This window comes from Pecten maximus, chromosome 11 (assembly GCF_902652985.1).
Source record: "Pecten maximus chromosome 11, xPecMax1.1, whole genome shotgun sequence".
NCBI lineage: Eukaryota > Metazoa > Mollusca > Bivalvia > Pectinida > Pectinidae > Pecten > Pecten maximus.
This window is the reverse complement of record NC_047025.1, coordinates 15222582-15246645: the sequence shown is the minus strand read 5'-3', so window position 1 is coordinate 15246645 and position 24064 is coordinate 15222582. Positions and strand designations below refer to the sequence as shown.

Sequence of the window (24064 nt, the reverse complement as noted above, 5' to 3'; positions counted from 1 at the left end):
TAAAAAAAATCCTACATGAAATCGAATGTTTTGACGCGGATAACATAATACATTACTTGATGATTTTTTTTAAAGAAATGATATAGACTTTGATATCATTTCTGTTGAACAAATAATATATCTCGTTATTTTCTATGCAGTTACCGTATATATTCTGACTTAATCACGATTTAAATCAATACATTATGAAAAACATTTTTGGGGATGTAAAATATGATATTTAAGGTTCTTTATTATTTTCTGTACCTACATCGAAGTGTATTTACATTGCATTGTGCACGTAAGTACCACGTGTAAACATCGATAATTACATACATTTGCTTTGTGTCACTTAGAGAAAATGCAAAGTAAGCGTTAATATTATTAAAAAAATACTAAATAGTAAGTCACAGGGAACAATACGGTGTCAATGTAATATTACTAAATAGTAAGTCACAAGGAATAATGCGATGACAATGATCAATTGACAATGCTTTGTGTTGCCTTTTTTATTCTAAACATTCCATACAAGTATGTATTTCTGCAATCATTATAGGCACTCATCAATGGCCACTTCATCAGAATAATTATACACAACTGTACGAGGTAAATTATAAGTCCTCTACAAAGAGTACTTGCTTTATAAGTGATGTTATATTGTAAGATTTAAATAAGAAGATATTTACGTCAATGTCCTCTATTTTCGCCAAGTGTTGTATTAAGGTTGTTTTTCCACTGGCGATATTCCCTTCCACACAAACCTATATTATCAAAGAAAACATGCTTTTATGATAATATGTCTGGAATGTCCTTTTTTACGTTCGGGATTTCTATATCGCAATGCTTGTAATACATACATCATGTGGTACATTCGTTACGTCAACCGACTCATCCAATTACAATCGTTTAAGGATAGAATATTCTCAGGAAAAAGTTACTTACCATCATACATGCACAACAATTCAAGAGGATATCAATAAGAATAAGGTTTTCGTGAAGAGGGAAACATCTAATGCACCATCGACGATACCCGCAAAGTATTTTTTTTGATCAATGTAATGTCGTGTTCTCAAAATGAGAACTGGGATAGTGAATTGAAACTACAAGAATATAGCATTTCTTATAAAGGAATCAAAATCAAATTGATTTAGTAAATGGTGGTGCATTAATTTATTGTCAACACGAAGTCTGACTTTTTAATGTTGTCATTTTTGGCTAACACTTTGTTTCGTCAGAGCGTAGCCTCCTCAAAAAAGAATTTCTGTGGTCATATGACGGTCCAAATTAATCTTGCCTAATCACATCATATGTGCGAGATACAGATATTAAGGTACATGTAAATATATATAGACAGCAATATCGCATGCCGTTCTATTTAAATGATTACGATAATAAAAAAATAGACGCCTATAGAACAGATAAGAAGGTATTTTCCTTTGTAGCATTCAATTGTTATTTGTCCGTGTATGCTATGTCTATTTAACAAAATATAAAACATAACATTCCACCCCTGTAACTCACTGTAAGTATCTTGATATTTAAGTAAACCAAACACAACCTTTCCATGATCATTGGACTTCCATACAAAGTTATGTTGTACACATAGGGTACTTACATTAAAAGGTTGATAAGGTTTACTACAGAAAGACACAGCCTTCCCTCCTACAAATCAGATAGTAAATAATCGCTTAATGATAGAAATATAAAATACCGTAAGCAATCCATATAAAATTGTTAATTATGACTTTTAAGACTCCTGGTAAATTGTCTGAACAGCAATATCATCATAGCTAGAATCGTCTGCGTAGCTGCTAAATATATAAACACAAATTATCAGTATTAAGAAATTAACATCATTCCACGTGTCGAATAACTGATATGTTTTGAATCAGTCTTCATGATTAGATAGTCCAGGGGAATCACACGTATTATTATCAGGATCACATATATGTGTTGTTATATATGTGTGGTTATATATGTGTTGTTATATATGTGCTGGTATATACGGGGTATGTGTTGTTATATATGTGTTGTTATATATGTGTGGTTATATATGTGTGGTTATATATACGGGGTATGTGTTGTTATATATGTGTGGTTATATATGTGTGGTTATATATGTGTGGGGTTATATATGTGTGGTTATATATGTCCTGGTGTATACGGGGTATGTGTTGTTATACATGTGCTGGTTATATATGTGTTGTTATATATGTCCTGGTGTATACGGGGTATGTGTTGTTATATATGTCCTGGTTATATATGTGTTGTTATATATGTGCTGGTATATACGGGGTATGTGTTGTTATATATGTGTGGTTATATATGTCCTGGTGTATGTGGTTATCATAAATGTTGACTGTTCCGACTGAACTAAATTGCTGACCCGGAAAGAGTGTCGGGTGTTAGAAAAACAATAATAGTAGTTCAAAGTTTAAATTAACTCGAGTTTTATAAACGTCCTTGATTATTTATTGTGGTTAGTGACTGATATACACGTAGTCTTAAAGCACTACGAACGTAACAAATTATACATACATTGTATATTAGGTACACGGTATGTAGAGAGATTGGCTGTTACTCAATTCATTTTATACGAAGGCATACACTATAATGACGAAATATTATACTGGGGTAACAAAATGGTTAAATACATACTAAGATATTTAGAAAATAATATATATAAGAGATAAATATTGTTTTACTTTTTACTGTACCGTGAAAAGTCGGGGTCACTGTGAAGGGCTTCCATATTCTTGATCCAAGTTGTCTGGTATAAGAGAAAGGAAATCCTGTCACCAGTCTGACAGACATATCTTCACAGAGTATATAGATGTTATGTTTGCATATTGTGTATGTGTAGAATACTGTTGAGTCGGAAGACCCAAAGTTAATAAAGAACTTAAACTTGAAATGTATGGAAGGTCGACAACCAATTTTCAGTTAGTACTGTAAACCGAAAGTACACCTGTGATTTCCATTCCAATAAACTATACCGAGTAATGACCTTATTAGCATAGTTTAAGTAATGGGTCAAATAAGAAGTGACACACATTTATAGATCTTTATGTATCTGTTGACCAATTATAGATACCGTTTGTCAAATATTGAGTACAGTTGCATTATAGAGCTGCTGATATCTTATTGTACTTTGGAATGCCACATTCTCCTGGAAGTACACAGTATTGTCAAATAGTTTATATATAATTAATGCAAATGAATTTAAGGTTCATATTCTCAGAGAATGGCAGTCTAGTAATCTGGGACGTATTGTGGATACTAAGTAAGTACACGTACTACATTAGGTTGGGTTAGAAGGTTATATAAGAAAACATGCAAGTGGCAAGCTATTTTTAAGACACACTCAGACATACATAAGCTATCTAATTGTGACAGTGGTTATATTCAGGAATGTCAGAATAAATGTAAAAACAAATTTTGGAAGGATGTGTTTAAAGCATGGATACGATTCAATAATTCAGATACAGTAAGGGAAAAACAGGAAAGCCTCATACTGACCATGCCATTATGGTATAATAGAAATTTAGTTATTGGGAAAAAAACGATTTTTTACAAAGTTTGGTACAATAGAGGAGTAACAATAGTTAATGATCTGGTAAAAAATCACAGTACGAGCACTTTATATTCATTCCAAGAATTTACTGAGATCTACCAAATAAAAACAAACTTTCTCCAATATCAGGGTGTGATTGCTGCTGTCAGAACATACTTAGCAAAGATGAACTTTGAAAAACAGTTAATAGTCTACCCAATCATTCCTAATAATATATTACTACTCATGAAAAGTGTGAAAGGGACTAAGGATTTATATAATCTGATGGTTAAAAATAGTATTATTTCTAGAGGTAGGAGAAAATGGGAGGAAGTTTTTGAAGATGGTGAATTGAATTGGTCAGACATTTATGCAACTCCTTTAAGGGTTACAAAAAACACAAAACTACAATGGTTTCAATACAGAATAGTTCAACATATACTAACAACAAAAATACTCTCATGTTTAAAATAGGCCTGGTGAATAGTCCAATATGTACTCTATGTAATTTAGAGCGAGAAACGATTATTCATATTTTATGGGAATGTCGAGAAACACAAAGATTTTTGCAAAGTGTAGAAACACTACTTGATGCTCTCTTTATTCCATTCCAATTTAACAAAAAAAAGTTTCCTTTTTGGTGTTTTTGTAAAAAATAGGAATATTACAACAAATAGACTGGATAATGAAATTTTGATTATGATTAAGTTTTATATATACAAGACAAGGTGTCTACATAAAACATTAAGTCCACATGCTCTGATATTCTATTAAAGATTTCTATATCTTTCAAAAATACATTGCTAATAGCCAAGGTGACCAGGTACAGCAGAACTTTGACAAAGAATGGAGAAAATGGGGAAAATTATTAGAATTGGCGGACAGTTTTTTCTGAATTGATATATGATGTCCAGTGTATTATCCTATTCTTCTTCTCTTTTTTTTATGCTTCTCTACTTACTTTCCCTGGAGACCCTAGATTCAATTGATATAGCTATGTAAGATAAATATCTATGACAATTATTTTTTACGGTTTTATTTGACATATTTGTTTGGTAAGTCTCATTTCTAGCCCAGTCTATCTCTTTTACTTTCTCTATCCTCTAGCTTCATTCGAATCTCCATCCCCCCCCCCCCCCCCCCCCTCTCTCTCTCTCTTTCCCTCTTTCTCATGTATTCAAACTCCTGTCTTCTGTTGTTTTTTTGTTTGTTGTGGAATGGATGTGATGATTTGTGTGAGGGTATGGAGAATGTGTGTATGTTGATGATATACTGTCATAATGTAAACGTGTGGATGATGATGATTTTCTTATTTTACTGATTATACATAATGGATGATGATATCATAATGAATATATATGAGGGTAATGTTGATGAGGATATAGGATGATGTTGATGATATCATAGCAAATATATATGATTATGTTACATGGTGATGACAACGACGACGACGATGATGATGATGATGTATGTGTGATGATGATAGTGATTTTGGTCACTATTTCTGAGATAATTAGTGTATGTAACTGAATAATGTACATTGTATAGCATGAAAATGATGAAAATGGTGATATATCGAGTGATGATGATGATGATGATGATGATGATGATGATGATGATATAAGTGCATGTAGCTGTGTGTATATCATAAAAATGGTGATATATCGAGTATGGGTGATGATGATGGTGATGACCAAATTATGTATGCATATACAAATGTAGGTGTGATGACGATAGTAATTATATATCATTATATGATGATATATTGACTGATGATGATGATGGTGATGATGATGGTCATGATCATGATGATTATGATGATATAGGTATAGGTGTGGTCACTACACTGTATGTGAAATAATTATGAATTAATGTGTGTAAGGGAATGTGTAGCATGAAAAGAATGATATAATGAATTATGATGATGATAATGATGATATCATATATGTGATGTGATTATGATCTTATGTGCGAGTATAAGTTTATGGGTTATATTTTTGTATTTTACTATGCAGAAAAAAAACTTTTTTTAAAATAAAACAAATACAAAAAAAAAGTACACGTACTACGGCCACACCTTCCAAACAACGTCCGCCATAATGTTGGGCTCCTCAGCAATGCTAAGGACCAAAAGTGTGGGGATACAGATGAGAATTTAGGAAATCTTAAAACGGTATCAACATTTGCAGAAAAATATAGACAATTAAGTTCACTTACCAAATTTATCGGGTAGACTGTTCAAAATATTTATTTCAGTGTATTTACTATAATGATACGAGGGGACAAAATCCAAAATATCGGAAAATATGTTTAAAAAATTCCCCAGAGAAAACAGACTTTATAATTTTGTCCTTGTGTTGAAAATGAAGCTCCTTATTTATAACTTGTTCAATATGCACTTCCACTCCAGATTAAAACTTCTAGATGTTTCTCAAATAATAGTCTGTGTATTTTGCTTCATGTTAATTACTATACGGACTTAGATATACAAACTTATATATGTCCGATATACATAATAGATAATATATACACTGTATGTGTGTTTGGCAAATTTTAGCCTTTTAGTTTCGTGAGAGTTCCCTTTAGCTCAGTCGGTAAAGCAGCTGACCAGTAATTAAAGCCGGAGGTCTCGGGTTCGATGCCGGTGGGAGCACACTACTTACTTCTGTTACATTTGTAGCTGCGATAACGTAGCTCTGGACGACGGACGGATAATTTCTGACAAAGCAGTTAGGCAGGGTATGAATATTCGTTCTATTACATTTGGTGATGTTGACCACTCCAAATGCAAGCTATTGGAAAATGAGAGGCTTCGTTGGAGATAAAGTCTGGGATATGTGTGTTCGGGGGCGACCACGTTTGAAAAGTGGGGAATATTGTGGCAGGTTTGAATTGTAAATAGTGTACATAGTGATACGGTCGCCTTGCTTCTGGTGGGGGAATTTCCCTGTAGCTCAGTCGGTAGAGAGGCGGACCATACAGTAAGCCGAGGGTCGCGGGTTCGATCCCCTGTGTATTAATAAATGTAATGAAATTTTTTTTGTATCGTCTGTACTATTACGTTCTTACGTAGCATGTTAAATGTGACAGTAGAAAACTGATGCCGATATGATATGTACAATCATCTGGAATCCGACGATGCAAAGTGAAGACAACTTAAGTCACATCAGGACCAGCAATAGGAATTTCAGCCGACATATGTATTGATGTAATAAATAGCTTATGTTACAAATTGTTTACATGTTTATTTGATTTTTTTAATTTTAATTAATCTGTTTATTTATTTTGGTGTGGGGGATGGGAGGATATAATCTACACTCTATATGCATTTGGATTTGGTCATTTTATTGGCCAAGTGTGTAGCACATTTTTTCAGACGCATTGTGTAAGTTCTTTCAAACCCATTCCCCGAAAAAAAGTCTGAAAATTTTTAATCTGTGGTATACACCCTGAGCTAGGTCCAATATACATGTACATAGACTGTAACCAATTTTCAGGTCGCTGTGTTTCCTTCCTGATTAACGTTGAGAGAGTCATTCAAAATTTAATTAACTATTTCCGGATCCGTGATCCGACGAAAACACACTTTTAATATGTACTCCGTTGAGTGCGTCATTTAAATGCTTGATTGCAATGGAAACGGATCATATTGTTTGACGTTGATCAAATATAACCGACAAAATGGACAGGGGTACGAAAAAAGGCCGAGTGAAAGAGGTCCTATATTGTATTGCATCTACAAGGAGAGCGAAAAAAAGAGAGATTGTAACGGGCATTTCTTATTCACGTGGTTAATTTTAATGTGTTCGATTTAATTTGATAACTTTAGAGAAACAAAAAATATAGACTTTCTATAGATAGACGGATAAAAATTGCGTGAGCAAATTCATATCCGTCAGAGTAGCAATGCTATACAATACGGATCCCGACAAGGCGTATGACTGGAGACTTGACCACAGAGCAATGATATGACGATGTAACAATTAGACTAAGAATCTGACTGAAGACCCCAAAGGACGGCGCGATGGCTAGTCGACTACCCGTCGAGGTGAGTTGACAACCACATCAGACGATAAAACTTCCTAGAAATAAAATATAACCACAATAACTTGGAAAATCCAAATGTATGCAGCATAGACAGTGATAGAAGCTTATTTGTTTATGTAAGAGTTTCCTCTGGCCCTGAGTCACCATATCTGGTGTGGCAGAGGAAATTCGGTCTTACTGGATGCTATGACAAGCTTCGTCACGTCTTCAAGTTCGGGTTGAGGTAATTTTCCTTCACGGCAGTATGCATAAGCTTACATAAACGCGACTACTTCGTAATCAACATATTCAGGCAATGTGGCGACAAAACTCGAGGTCCCGTGAGACACCGTCATTGATGAGTAGGACTGTCTGCTGAAAGGGGGCTTTTCGAGATCATTGAGTATAATAAGGGCACCTATTGTCAGGTTGGGGAAAACCACAAGCTTGCGTATAGTACACAAACTCGACTATTATACGCGAGTTGGAGTAGGGATTTGTTACTGAAAATAGCAAAAATTGCTAAAACAGTAAATTTTGCAAACGTTATTGAATAATTTTGTTGGAATGTGTTAACAGACTGAGTTGGATCACAGGGACACGTTACTCCTATAACATAAGAGGCCGCTGGTCGGCTCTTTTTCTATCGGATATTATTTTGCCGACTGCGACCTCTAACATTGTTGGAGTAAGGGACACGTTACAATAGTAATGTATGTATAAAATATATGGGGGGTCGATATAAACATATGTTTATATCGACCCCCCATATATTTTATACATACATTACTATTGTAACGTGTCCCTGTGGTTGGATCATCTGAAATTTTTTGGTCAATTTAATGGGTAGCCCAAGTTCTCGCTGTAGAAAACTTGGTACAGTGTACAGTAAAAATGTCCAATTCTGAAAAATATGGCAAATGTTTTAGATATGTAAACATTGACAGTAAACCCTACATATTGCCTCTAATAAAGTATATATATTTGTAATCTGTACAACATTTGCGATTTTAATACAGCTCTGAAGGATAAGTAAACTTATTTTTTCTTTGTTTTGTAGAGCTGTGATTACCACGGTAACAACTTAAAAATAGCTTAAAAATTGCAAAATATTATGATATTATGATAAAATGACACAATTCTCTACACATATTTTTTTCTGAAACCTATTTGAAATTTAATATCTCTATCCCAAAGACAGAATTCTTGTTTTGACATTTGTATATTAAGTTTTCCCGCTATCTTACCTCGATTATGAGCCTCCACGTTTTGCTGTAGGCAAAACTAAATTTCCTGTGTAGACACACTTTTGGAAAATCTGGAAATTTAAAATCCGGAACGAATTTATTTATTTTAGTTTTAACAAATGTGAAGCCTGTATGTACTACTTCATACTGAATATACCAACTATAGTGTACATTTATGTTTTCATTTTTTATGCATATCATAATACAGGAGTTATTTGCCCATGCCCATGTCCTACTGTGGTGTGCTACTTATTTCATGGGGTGATCATTTGAGTTGCTCTTGAGACTTTACTAAGCAAATTCGCAGTTCATTAAATTAGTCTCAAGAGCAACTCAATTCATCACCCCAAAATCGACCAAAGCAATATTCAATCCTTATATTTAAAATTAGCATGCATTTTTCCTAGTCAATTGAAGAGGTAAAAGCTTAAGTCTTCAGGTACTAGAACTTGTGCAAGTCTAATAGTTTGTGCTAAAGAAATAGTTTGTCATTAGATTATGACCAAACTGTATTATAAAGACAAAAATACGATTATGGAACACATTAACCATTACCGTAACAATATCAAAAATAGCATGCTTTAATTGAAATATCAATTATGTCATTGAATTTAAAATTTATTATAAAACATTCTGCCAGCTGCGCAGAAGAGTAATGACTAATCTGTGTTCTCCGATTGTCCCTTGCTTCGATACGAACTGATTTGTGATGCGAAATAGTCCTGTTACGGAGTTGGTTTTGACCTTGATACAAGCTCTACAACTAATTAAAAGGTGATGCTAGCACTATATTTATTGAATATTTACTAGTAGTTCTTTTTGATTGATTGAACTTCCTGGTATATATTTATTCAAATGGAGGCATTATTTTGACCGCCTGTCATATAGGGACTTGACACGAACGATTCCCAGTCTACTGTCCATTCGGATGATTTACAGGATCAGGATAGACACGAACGATTCCCAGTCTACTGTCCATTCGGATGATTTACAGGATAAGGATAGAATCGGACCGTGATGTTTTCAAATTTATTTTGACTGGAAATGGGCATTTAAAGCATTATGAGCTGATTCTGAACATAAACAAAAATCAGTCATTATTCTGAACTGAAACATAGACCTTTTTACCAGTGTTTTTGTTGAAAATTTCATTTATATTTTCAGAATCCTAATGTAGGCCTCCGTGAGGCATTTTATGTATATCGTAACATATCTCTCCCCCTCCTCCCCCCCCAACTGGCCTGATGTATGTACTGTATCATTGTATGGGTTAGGCCTACAGTACAGAAGTGGACGGGCGGCTTGTGCACTATAATTTTTTTCACACACGTAGAATGATGCTAATATGGTCAAATTCATGGACAAATGGAACAGATTAAATCTAATAGTTTCATTGAGTCCAACTCAAAACTTGAGTAGAAATTGAAATGTTAAATGTTGAAGCAATTAACCCTTCACTTAAATAGCAAATTATCACTACCAGTATACCGTAACAATGTCATACAATGTATATATAATTTTTTGCAAAAGGGAGGTAAGTCATCAGAATTGAAGGATCATATGGGGGTACATAGTGTAGTACTGTATTATATAGTTCACATAATATATATGTGATTTTTACACAATTCATTATTGTATATTAGAAAAGAATCTTAATATTTTCATCATTTCAGACTAATTTCTCTCTGTCTCAAAGGATATTTTATAGTCCTAATGATCAAGATCAATTATTTGATCTTAAAGACATAAATGAAGTATTTTGATGAATAAAAGACAAAACATGTTTGTTTGTGAAACCAAAGTGATAATATGTATATTTTTTTTTTGACTAGGTTGTTGCCCATATGATGCGCTTCCTGAGTGTTTCGGATAGGAAAGAGGCTGCATTGGTTAATAGAAGTTGGTATGAAGCGTCTCTGGATCCGATCCTCCAAGATGACATTGTTCTACACTTCCACGCCCTAACATCTAATGAGAGAACACCTCACCTCACAAGACGCAACCTACCTCATCTCATTGTTGACGAGTTTGACAACTCACTGAGCTCTAAGATTGTGCTACTGAAGTCATGTGAGCAGCTGAGCCAATCATTGCAGAGTCTTTCTCTGAAGTCAAGTAATATCACAGAAAGTACATTTGTAGAGTTGTTATCCCATTGTACTAATCTGGTTAGCCTGAATCTGAGCTGCTGTAATTCACTTTTCATGTCAGGAAACCTACTGGAGATGAATGGAGATATGCAGAAACTTAGATCTGTATTAGGTTCTGTGCAGCACCTTGATTTGTCTGCCATTCGGTACCTCTCAGATTCTACCTTCAATCGCATTGTGACAGTTTGCCCTAATTTAACATCTTTGTCTCTGGGATCAGTACAGATAACCTTTAATAGCGCATCCTATGTTCCCCGGGGCAGGACAATATGTGCCAATAGCGCTTTGTTGACATTTGACAATATTCTTGAGTACCTGAAACTTCAAAGCCCAAAAATGAAAACATTGAATTTGAGCAGGACAGCATTAACAGATTGTGCGTTAGAGGCTCTTGTAAGTCTGGACAATTTCCAATTAGAGGAATTAGTTCTTGTCTGCTGCAAAGATATTTCTGATTCAGGAATTTCTATCATATGTAAGCATCAGCCAAAGTTGAAGACAATTGACTTGAAGGGATGTTTGGATCTCACAGATGGGGCTTTAAACCTGGTGTGTAAAAAGCTGATGGTTATGGAGAGCTTGAAGCTGGGAAAATGCAGAAGAATTTCCGACCATTCCATAAAGCAGTTGAAACATCTGCCATGTCTAGAGCTGGTAGACCTTTCTGAGAACTACCTTGTGACCTCCCATGGACTTATAGAAGGCCTTTGTGGTAATATCAATATTCCACTTGCGCATCTCAACCTTAACTGTTGCCCCAGCGTCTCTGACAGTTTCATCCTATCTATGTGTAAAGTAGTCACAAACCTTGTGCATCTTGATCTAGGGTCCTGCTTTCCTCTCACCGATCTCAGCATGATCACCATCTCAAAACATTTAAAACATTTAAGATACCTACGACTGGCTTGGTGTAAAGAGATCACAGACTTGGGCCTATTGGGATATGAGAGTACAGATGGTGGGTCGAGGGATCCAAATGAGCACAACGATCATGGAAAATGCAAATGTACACGGAAATACAATAGCACTGAAATATTCCGTAAACCTACTGGTGATAAACATACAAAAAGTGTGCCTGGGGAAATTGAAAAACTGGTGTCCAGACATGAGGAAGTTTGTTCCCTGAAAAACCTTTCAATCCTTCGTGAACTGGATTTGTCTGCATGTTCCAAAATAACAGACGTTGGATTAACACAAGTTGTCAAGTTCAAAGAACTACGGTCACTGAACTTGAGTATGGTTCAGATAACAGACTTGACTGTGCACTCTGTCACCTCCCACAATCCAAGTCTGGAGAACCTAAGCTTAGCTCAGTGTGCGGCACTGACTGATGATGCTATCGAATGTGTAGCTAAGCGTCTACCCAGATTGACAACTCTAGACATTTCCAACTGTGATAAATTGACCAATAAAAGTATAAAGTTTCTGAAAGACCATACAAAAAGACTGCGTACACTGGATGTGTCCTTCTGTGAGAACATATCCGTTTCTGCTGTTGACGATTTGGAGACCAGTCGAAACTTAATGAATGTGCATAAAAGACTGCTTGGTGGAAGCTTTTGATGGCAGGTTCAGTGTTAGTGAATGGAGAAACACAGACCAAGGTATTATTTTAGGTTGAAGATGGAAACTCCAATAAGTATTATATAATGATGGGAGATGTAGGTTAACCTCTGACAAGGTATTATCTGTCGGAAAAATCCACCTACATTTTGTGCGTAGGGAATATGTGTGAACTCCACTTAAGGCAGTAAGTGTGGGGAAGGTCTATCATAGATTCCAACAATCTGTTTTAAGTACAATCATGCTAGCGCACTAATTATTTCTTGTGATTGTCTTTTTTTATTTATATGTTTGAGTACTGATGGTTGTGTTTAAAAGTGGAGAGAATATAGATTGTCTGGCTAGCTCATGCTAATGAGAACTTTCCTTTAGTCAAGAATTTCCCCTAAGAGGGAGAAAGAGAGAGGCCATGATCAGTAGTTTGAGGCCCAGCATAGACAGGGTAATTTTCATTATACATGTACATTCTTTTAACAGATTTGGAAAAATTGTACAGTACATACAAGCTTAAGCCTAGGTAAGGAAAACAAATTTGTCTTCATATATTTCATCTGAAACTATTTCTGTTAATAGCAGCATTATTCAAATACTATCATTTTGAAAGTACTGTACATATTAAGGGGCAATCTTCAGGGAAGTGCACAAGGATATAATGTGAAAGTTATTTTTGAAGTTCATTGTTGATACACCATAATATTATTCTAGCTTAAGTTACCCTGTTTAGACCCAGAGGTAGGGTCTGACCCAGATTTTTTGTGGGATTGATCCAAAATACTCTGCTGATGTGAGGTTGTTGATTAGAAATTCAGGACCAAGTCCGATTTTATGAAAGGGTACATATTTATTTAGTTTATATTAACTGCACTATACTTATTGCTGTGTTTGTGATTAAGTTTTCCATTGTGTTTTAGTGTTACCAGCTGGTAATATAACTTACTTTTACACTTGTTTCTGTACATGTATATACAATTGGGACAATCTTAAGTATATATGCTATTTATATTCCAATGCATACATACTTTATATGAATGTTACAATGTTATCTTATAAGGAACTATAATTCTGTGAAAGCATCAGTATTATAAAATCTTATGCAGTATAAAATAACTACATATTCTGGTATTTTAAACATTGATTTAGTTTTTTATGTTGTATTTTTGGTTACTAATGATGTTAAGCCATTCAAGTGTTTGCCATTCTATTCATCAAATAGAACTGCTATGATATTATACAAACATGTGCTGTGTAGTATATAGTTTGACATTATTTACCTGTAATTTTTCTCCTTATGACACATTGTGTTATGATGCGTGCTGCATGTGGCTTCAATCACTAACATGCATGCTAATATTAATTTATAGAATGATTTATTACCAGTGAATGTGTAAAAACCTCAAATTTAGTATTTACTTTATCTAGGAAATTAGTAACTCTTTGCCATGAGTGTTTATTAAATAAGTTTGTTTTTAGCTCACAATTATTGGGATAATTTGTTGTCAGCTATTAAATTCCACATTGAATTATTAGACTGATTGGAACAAGATAGCTGATATAGTGGCCATTATGGACTTTAGCTTTTGAAGTTTGTTGTCACTTTTCTCTCAAAGAATGCTTAAATTTTTTTCCCTCATAGTTCATGCAGTACTGTACTGCAGTACAATATTGCTGTAGTAACACAACACCAGTACTTTTGTAGTGTATACAACATCTGCCCTGTTCAGTATGTAATGTATACAACACATGTACTGTTGTAGTGTATACAACACATGTACTGTTGTAGTGTATACAACACCTGTACTGGTGTAGTGTATACAACACCTGTCCTTTTGTAGTGTATACAACACCTGTCCTTTTGTAGTGTATACAACACCTGTCATATTGTAGTGTATACAACACCTGTAATGTTGTAGTGTATACAACACATGTACTGTTGTAGTGTATACAACACCTGTACTGTTGTAGTGTATACAACACCTGTACTGTTGTAGTGTATACAACACCTGTACTGTTGTAGTGTATACAACACCTGTACTGTTGTAGTGTATACAACACCTGTACTGCTGTAGCGTATACACCACCTGTCCTTTTGTAGTGTATACACCACCTGTACTGTTGTAGTGTATACAACACCTGTCCTGTTGTAGCGTATACAACACCTGTACTGCTGTAGTGTATACAACACCTGTACTGCTGTAGCGTATACAACATCTGTCCTGTTCAGTATGTAGTGTATACAACACCTGTCCTGTTCAGTATGTAGTGTATACAACACCTGTAATGGTGTAGTGTATACACCACCTGTACTGTTGTAGTGTATACAACACCTGTAATGGTGTAGTGTATACACCACCTGTACTGTTGTAGTGTATACAACACCTGTAATGGTGTAGTGTATACACCACCTGTACTGTTCAGTATGTAGTGTATACAACACCTGTCCTGTTCAGTATGTAGTGTATACAACACCTGTCCTGTTCAGTATGTAGTGTATACAACACCTGTAATGGTGTAGTGTATACACCACCTGTACTGTTGTAGTGTATACAACACCTGTAATGGTGTAGTGTATACACCACCTGTACTGTTGTAGTGTATACAACACCTGTAATGGTGTAGTGTATACAACACCTGTACTATTGTAGTGTATACAACACCTGTACTGCTGTAGCGTATACACCACCTGTCCTTTTGTAGTGTATACACCACCTGTACTGTTGTAGTGTATACAACACCTGTCCTGTTGTAGCGTATACAACACCTGTACTGCTGTAGTGTATACAACACCTGTACTGTTGTAGCGTATACAACATCTGTCCTGTTCAGTATGTAGTGTATACAACACCTGTCCTGTTCAGTATGTAGTGTATACAACACCTGCAATGGTGTAGTGTATACACCACCTGTACTGTTGTAGTGTATACAACACCTGTAATGGTGTAGTGTATACACCACCTGTACTGTTGTAGTGTATACAACACCTGTAATGGTGTAGTGTATACACCACCTGTACTGTTGTAGTGTATACAACACCTGTAATGGTGTAGTGTATACACCACCTGTACTGTTGTAGTGTATACAACACCTGTAATGGTGTAGTGTATACAACACCTGTACTATTGTAGTGTATACACCACCTGTACTGGTGTAGTGTATACAACACCTGTCCTTTTGTAGTGTATACAACACCTGTCCTTTTGTAGTGTATACAGACACCTGTAATGTTGTAGTGTATACACCACCTGTACTGTTGTAGTGTATACAACACCTGTACTGCTGTAGCGTATACAACATCTGTCCTGTTCAGTATGTAGTGTATACAACACCTGTCCTGTTCAGTATGTAGTGTATACAACACCTGTACTGTTGTAGTGTATAAAACACCTGTACTGTTGTAGTGTATAAAACACCTGTACTGGTGTAGTGCATACAACACATGTACTGTTGTCGTGCATACAACACCTGTCCTTTTGTAGTGTATACAACACCTGTCCTATTGTAGTCTATACAACACCTGTCCTATTGTAGTGTACAACACCTGTCCTAATTTAGTGTACAACACCTGTACTGTTGTAGTGTACAACACCGGTACTGTTGTAGTGTACAACACCTGTACTGTTGTAGTGAAGTGTGCACAGTATCTTTACTTTTGAAGCCTTACTGTCATCCTTACTGAGATTGGCTACTTTGTCATACATGATCCAATATGATATTTATTCATATCCAAGAGCTTTCATTAATTATATATCTTAACATGTATTTATTGTTGTTATATGTTTTGGATTTTACTGGCACTATATTGCCAGCCCGAGGAAACGTGTGATAGAGACCAAATGATCATTTTGTTGTCCTGATAATGGACACCCTTGATTACTGACAGTTTATGTACTAGTTGTGTATGGAATAAAAGTTCTCCCTGCATATGTATTTACTACATGGATTTAACTGGAAACATACTTTGATATTGTTGCTGCGATATCATTACTGTGAATTTGGTAATTGAAAAATTATTACTGTTGAATTGGTGATTGTGAATTTTGCTACTGTAACTGTAAAATCAGTGATTGCAGAATTGGTAAATGTTGATTTGGTTACTGCAAGATTGGTAACTGAATTGGTAACTATGGAGTTCAAGTACAATTGGATAACTATTAATACATATCAATGTTTATTGTGATGAAATGCTATTGCTCTGGTTTCTCTTTTGATATCAAACAACTGGAAATAAATGTACATATTTGAAAGTTATGACCTGTTCATTGAAAAATAGTTAGCTTGTATTATCTTTCTCTTGTTACATTTATTTTTCCTTGTCTAATTATCAAATCATTTAATTATGTATTAGGATTTGCTATTTGCTATTCACAAAACTTTAATCATTTATAGTTTTTGATATTTTTACTTTACACCACTTTTCTGCAGACCCCTCTGTCTATATAACCACCAAAGGGTTTATCAATTGACAACATCGACTTAATCTGATAAAAAAATTCGTCTTTTTTTAGATCAAATTTTACTGTATCATTTATATATTTTTATCATACATGTACATACATGCATGCTATTTTTTAGTGAGAAATCCACATCTTGTCCACTTCTGCTAACCTTGCACTAAAACAAAAACTTCCACGAAGCCAAATGCTTCATACAATCCTATTGGTAGATACATTTTGTGTACCTAATAGTGGCGATATCCAATTAATTGAGTATTCCTGGGTGAGATAAAATAATGTATTACTGTATCTATGTCGTATAATGACATACCGGGTGGTATACGTTTACCTCTCATTCCATATATCTTATCTCGGAAAGGTTTGTTTGTGTTCATTTATGTTAATTTACATATCTCTTTTATGTGATGTTATTCTTTGTGATTATCCGACTGGATTATTATTTCTTTACATAGATGTTAAATCCCAGAATTTCCCTACAATATCTGTGATAGATTTAGTTTTGTTCCTGTGTGTTGTGTATGCGATATTTACATTGATGTCTTTGTATACATCATTGATTGTGGTTTTCAAAGTATATAAAATGATAAAAATTTATCATTATTATGACAGTGTTAAAAGATGAAATGTTAAGTTTTTATGAGCTCACCTGGACCAAAGGTCCGGTGAGCTTATGCCATGGCGCGGCGTCCGTCCAAATTTAGTCAGAAACATCCTTGGTGGAAGGGGATCATATTTTGCATAAATGGTGACTCTGACCCCCTAGGGGCCAAAGGGACGGGGCCCAATAGGGGAAATAGAGGTAATTCCCTTAAATCACTACAAGTCATTAGGTTGTGAATGGATTTGAACCCAATTTAGTCAGAAACATCTTTGGGGGAAGGGGAACAGTTCTTGCATAAATGGTGACTCTGATCCCCGAGGGGCCAAACGGGTGGGGCCTAATAGGGGAAATAGAGGTAATTCCTATAAATCGCTACTAGTGATAAAGTTATGAATGGATTTGAACCCAATTTGGTAAAAAAGATCCTTGTGGGAAGGAGAACAGATTCTGCATAAATGGTGACTCTGACCCCTGAGGGGCCAAAGGGGCAGGGGCCCAATCAGGGAAATTGAAGTAATTCCTTTAAATCGCTACTAGTCATAAGTTATGAATGGATTTGAACCAATTTGGTCAGAAACATCCTTGTGAGGAAGGGGAACAGATATTGCATAAATGGTGACTCTGACCCCCGAGGGGCCAAGTGGGCAGGGGTCAAATGGGCAGGGCCCAGTAGGGGAAATAGAGGTAATTCCTCTAAATCGCTACTAGTCATTAAGTTATGAATGGATTTGAACCCAATTTGGTCAGAAATATCCTTGGGGGAAGGGGAACAGATATTGCATAAATTGTGACTCTGACCCCGACGGGCCAAATGGGTGGGGCCCGATAGGGGAAATAGAGGTAATTTCTTTAAATTGCTACTAGTCATAAAGTTATAAATTGATTTGAACCCAATTTGGTCAAAAACATCCTTGTGGGAAGGGGAACAGATTTTGCATAAATGGTGACTCTGACCCCCAAAGGGCCAAAGGGGAGGAGCCGAATAGGGGAAATGAACGTAATTCATCTAAATATCTACTAGTCATAAAGTGATGAATGCATGTTCTAAAACAATTCTTGAGATCTTTCAAACCTTAGAGAGTCTGGACTTCATTATTTCTTTAAAGCAGTTGGGATCCCCACACTATAACCATATATAGCATTGTTGGAGATTTACAGATAAAACGAATTTTTGAACATGAACATCATTTTGACATTTGGTCTAATCCAACCAGGTGAGCGATACAGGCCGCATGGGCCTCTTGTATTTGAAAGAGCTAATAGGTTTGTTACGTTTGAAGATTGATGCTTGTTACATGTTACCCAGGAGAACGAATAAAACACCCAACATATACATGCAAGTTTTATTGAATTGTTTAAGAAATTTCAAAATATTTATTTTGTTAGTTTTTAATTGAGCTCAGATGTAACGATAACGAGAGACGAAGGTGTTGGGAAGATGTTTTGAATTCAAACAAAATGTGGTTGACAGTTATGTTAAAGGGTTTTTAAACATATCCAATATAGACATAAAACAAACCTATTTGAGGACTGCTTCACTTCTGTCGAGACGAGCCTCTCTAAATCTACCTAGATTGCATGGGAGATGCATCGTATGGTATACTAGTTAAAAGAGTTACTTGGAGATGCCATATCAGTAGCCGTGTCCGACTCGTATCGGAGAAGGGAGAGTTCATTATGGAAGTAATATCGGAAAAATAACCTTGATTTACAGTGAAGTATACTGACGTTATAGTTTTCGATTTTTTCATGATATTGATCATCCCCGATGTCAACCATTTTTTGAACATCGTTAAAAGTTGCATCGTGTGACCAGGAGTGATTATGTCATGGCACATCGTCCGTCCGCCTACCTCAGTTTATCTAGCTCACCTAACCCTTACCACTCTTGGCTGGAAAACAATTGTGTATGTAAGAATCTTCTGAACTGATAAATAACAACGAAAGTACGTCGAGGGCGTTCACATTTTTTATGTAGCTAAATTAATAATAATGTAAACAATATCATGAAATAACGTACATTTCTCCATTTCTAGAACAAACCGCACCTTAAGCAGGGTATACAATTCATAATATGCTGTACATCTTTTATAAGTTAAATTAACACAAAGTAGTAAAGAAACTTTAATCTTATTCAAATATAATAAATTAGTTATATCTATACTGTCCTAAAATAATAGCTTATGTACATGTCTTATTTTCTCTTGTAGTTCCAATACAATGCAATATTGGTAACAACTTTGTCCAGCACATAACTATTATTGGTATGAAAGATGAAAGAGTTTGTTATCATACAGTTCAAACAATAGAAATGATGTCGTTTATCACAATGTGGCTTTGTGGCAGTTCAATTCAGGTATAATAATGAATTGGAGAATTTTACACACAATAATAAAAAAAACTTTGTACACAAACGAGAGGGATAGTAAGCATAATTAATTTACATCTGAAAACTTGCTGGTCATCTAATAAAGTACAGGAACAAGACAATCCAATGTCCCCTGGATTTTTTTTCTTCATATAAAGTGACTTTAATTACACACTTTCGACACCTTGTAAATCTCAGTTCAAGACAAAATTTCAATGAATCCATTTCCATGTTTCGAATCCTTATATATTGTTTGTGTAGTTTTGTTGGCAACTTTACCACATTCACTATTGACGATAACAAAATAGTCCCGTACTTCCTTTAAAGATTATGCCATGCTCACAAGTAACTCCCGTAGATTGATATACTTGTCGGGCAGCTTGACCTCTTTTGCCAATCCTGTGCCGGCTCGATGCAGTTATTTGTACCATTCATCGTACCATGTTGTGTTTTGACCCATTTAAAGCGCACCAAAAAGAAAAGGTATGAAAATATGTCAGAATGTCTGTGTAGCCTGGAGACCGTTTTCAAAGAGAAACGCCAGTTTCTGCAACATTGACTCTCAAGAATTTATCATCCGAACGTTAGTCCTGAAAATAATACAAAATAGCACTGTGTTAGTTCCTATTACAACTTTAGTGTCTCTATTGTAGATTCTATCGAATGCCGTCAACTGGTACTTATACGGATATCTTTGCGAATTTGATTTTGAAAGATTAACAGTGAATTACAGAATGATATGTACTAATAAAATAGGCTTGCAAAAGTTATAGCTTCCGCGGTGGATTCTTTTTATATCGTTTCTTTTAATATGTACATGTTTTTATCAAAATTTGAAACAGCTTAGGTACTTGAACATCGATTTGGAATCACTTACATATTCTTATATCTAATGATAATACCCTTTTAAGATATTAATGCTTTTAGCTCCGTTTACTGATATCGAATGAAACAATAAAAAAATAATCAAGAAAATTGGTTCATACTTACGATTGTCACACGTGAGGATAGTATAGAATGAAATAGACTACTCATGCAGTGCAATGTAATATCATTCACTAATGTTGGAGAAACATCTTCAAAACATTTAAAACAACGTTAGAACTATTCAACTAGTTATAGACATTTGTCTCTACGTGTCAGATCCTTGTTAACAATATGCAATTTTCTCTACGTGTCAGCCAACCTTGTTAATAATGTATAGACTATTAGATGCTTTATAATATATTTTGAATGAATATTAGACAAAACATTTATTTAGTAATGGTTGCTGCAACAGAAAGTGAATGATAACTACACTGAGAACATAAACACAAGCATGTGTATATATAGCAGACAGACATGGAAGGCTAATAATGCTACGCTACGATGCATACGCAAGCATAGAGGAAAGTTCTCCAGGAGAAGTCTCTAAAGTCGACTAAAACATCCGCGCAAATATCCGGCAACTTCACAGTTGGTGGAGAGGTGATTCGGTTATCATCGGCTGTTGTCTCTGGGAGTTAGAACGTGACTATCGTGAAAGTTGGTCGTGCATGGATAGTGTAAATATAATAAAATACTAGGTTTCATTTGTTATACATAGTGGAGGACGGATCTATAGTTATTTTAGTGCACGCAAGAATTTAGATGTTGCATATATATAAATGTTGTCGGAGCTCCATTTCTGAACAAAATCGTATGGCGTCCACTAGTACTCTACTGTAACGTAAATTTCCTCTTTGTTTTATAATTAATGCCAATGTATAATTACATAAATAAATTTACTGATATTATTTATAATGTATTTGTTATTTCTATATTGTACACCAATCAGAAATGAAGCTGTCATCAACATAAGTGTATGCATAAGGTTTTGGAATCGACGTAGAGTGAGGGCAGTTCTGGAGACTTGGTATGAGTATATTGAGGATGACGTCATCAGTCGCGTCCAGGGGAAAGAAGGAAGATCACACACCAGACGGTTACCCGTGTATAGATCACAGTTTATTAGGAGTATGGATATACAATGCTAGAGTAGGCTTTGTGCACGATGCATAGTTATGTATCTAGCACTTGTTCCCTTCATTGCAAATACTTTTAAATGTTTTAAATTGTATACTGTAAGATACATATCTTGAACAAATCCTTAATTCCTATTTAAATCACCTCATCGCAAGGCCGTTAAATAACATATACAGGATATATTAGATAAGGATTTTTCTTGATATGTTTTCTTTGAAAAATATTCGCGGCGAGATAATTTAGATATGATTGTGATATTATGTGAATATTTGTTACACACGAAATTTCAAATCTACTTGAATCATTAAAATACATATTTATATAAATTTGTTAACAGTAATTGATAATGTTGAAAAAGAAGAAGATATCAGTCGGTGTTAACTACCTATTGAATAGAATATTTCCTAAAAGTGAATACGCTCTCTGACTAACATAAAGCGAATTTATTTTCAAATATCTGAATTCTTTTGAAAGTTTCTGTTTCTTGTGTAGATAATGTAGACAAGAAGGGAACAAACACCGAGATCTACTCTAGATCCTGTTATCCATACCTACCCTCCCCTTTGTACCTAAGATTGACCTCCGGTTGTACTAAAGGACTGAGGCAGCCCTCTTGTTCTTGCGAATCACACTCCGTACTCGTCTACGAACATCGGACATTGGGGAATATTCGTCATCTCCATGAAACTTGGTGCCAGGTGTAAAACTCTGATATTGTAAGAAAGTTCGAAAATATTAAACTTAATCATTACTTAGATATATATAGAGATTTACGATTTACCGAATTGAATATATTGAAGACTTGAAAAGTTTAACATTTTTCGATATCTACTCTATGGAATGGATTGTCCTACCATTGATTTATTACAGATTTTTATGTACCCGGGTAACTATTATAGACAAAAAGGGGGTGATATAAAAGGAAAAGGAAACCCGTATTTACACTGGAATAAACGGTGAAGAAAGGTAGATAGGAAGGGGTTCTCACATCTACTTAAACCCAAAATCACAGGGGAGGGGGCACGAAATGCATACGGTAGATTTTGGTCTTAGATCTTACAATACACGTTCCCCTCTGATGCGCGTATTTGCGGATTATCAAAGGTCATCGAGGTCAATCTCAAGCATTGCTAGCTAAATTGTAAAGATGTAAAAGCAAAAAAGTCACATGGCAGTGCTTCCGAGAAATATCAGAGTAGGTACACCGATGTGCTTCCTTTTAAATTCATCATAAAAGTAATAATACATCTACATTTGTATATAAGAATATTTGCACTTACCAAATATCCATACAATGTTTTTAAAAGTCTTTGGGGTTGATATAAATTAATGAAATGATTGACAACATTACATTAGTGATATAGTAACTTATTAAAACTGTGTTAGTAACGTCATTTATTGACCTATTGATCTACAGGATCATTAGGAGAACAGGAAAGGATGTTTGGATGTTTAGGGATAATGAAATATAGTCGATTGTAGATTACATACGAAAGCACTTGATACATTGTGTCCAGGTTGTCACTATATTTGTAGCTACGGATACCCGAACCGATATTCGTATCTATCGACTGGAGGGTCATATTGCTGTTTAACACATGTAGCACAGATGCAATACACATAAACAGGCACACATAGGCCACACGCGCGGCATCTGGCGACACGTTCACACCACAGAAAATACATCGTTATCCTTAACATGAAAATATAACGCGCAGCAACACATGCATGGCGTAATTCACATTAGCAATTATCTACAGTAGTGTTGCTGCCTGTTTGAAACAATATAAAGAGATCACAATAAAGAAACAATATCAAGTACATGTGAAACATCAAGTTAGCAAATATTACATCAGGACATTCAATCCGCTTTTCATTTTTAGACAAACAATTTTTTTTGTTGACAAAAAGTTTTAAAATGTAAAGGTAGAAATTAAGTTTGATGACATGATAATAGGTTTAATCAGGCGACTGTGTCACTATACTTGTAGATGGCGTACATCGGCATATATTGCCATTTACCAATTTATATGTAAAGTGCACGCTCTATTGTGTGTCAGTGGTGTTTTCAGAAATATTATTTGACGACGACATTTTTGTAATTTGCAGTATTTATAACAGA

General features: G+C 35.1%; 2 protein-coding genes across 30 annotated transcripts in view; one reads left to right on the top strand and one right to left on the bottom strand.

Moving 5' to 3' along the window:
- Positions 1 to 7478: 7478 nt before the first annotated feature.
- On the top strand, positions 7479 to 14922 carry LOC117337132 (F-box/LRR-repeat protein 2-like). The gene is made up of 2 exons (XM_033897957.1): positions 7479 to 7580; positions 10638 to 14922. The coding sequence occupies exons 1-2, from the start codon at positions 7557 to 7559 to the stop codon at positions 12516 to 12518; spliced, it is 1905 nt and encodes a 634-aa protein (XP_033753848.1). The 5' UTR covers positions 7479 to 7556; the 3' UTR covers positions 12519 to 14922.
- Positions 14923 to 19521: 4599 nt separating this feature from the next.
- LOC117337129 overlaps positions 19522 to 24064 on the bottom strand; it is a 32676-nt gene continuing 28133 nt past the window's right edge. For 16 of the 29 annotated variants that reach the window (XM_033897935.1, XM_033897936.1, XM_033897937.1 and 13 more), the window contains one exon: positions 19522 to 20528. In XM_033897935.1, the coding sequence (XP_033753826.1) occupies positions 20523 to 20528 (6 nt within the window). In that variant the 3' untranslated portion in view covers positions 19522 to 20522. Of the gene's footprint in view, positions 20529 to 22497; positions 22651 to 22977; positions 23077 to 24064 lie in introns of all 29 variants that reach the window. The other 13 variants (XR_004534757.1, XR_004534758.1, XM_033897931.1 and 10 more) reach the window with 5 other exon arrangements.

Coding starts and splice junctions, on each gene's coding strand:
- LOC117337132 (XM_033897957.1), top strand. CDS start 7,557: ATGGCTAGTCGACTACCCGTCGAG. Junction 7,581..10,637: donor CTAGTCGACTACCCGTCGAG/GTGAGTTGACAA, acceptor TTTTTTGACTAG/GTTGTTGCCCATATGATGCG.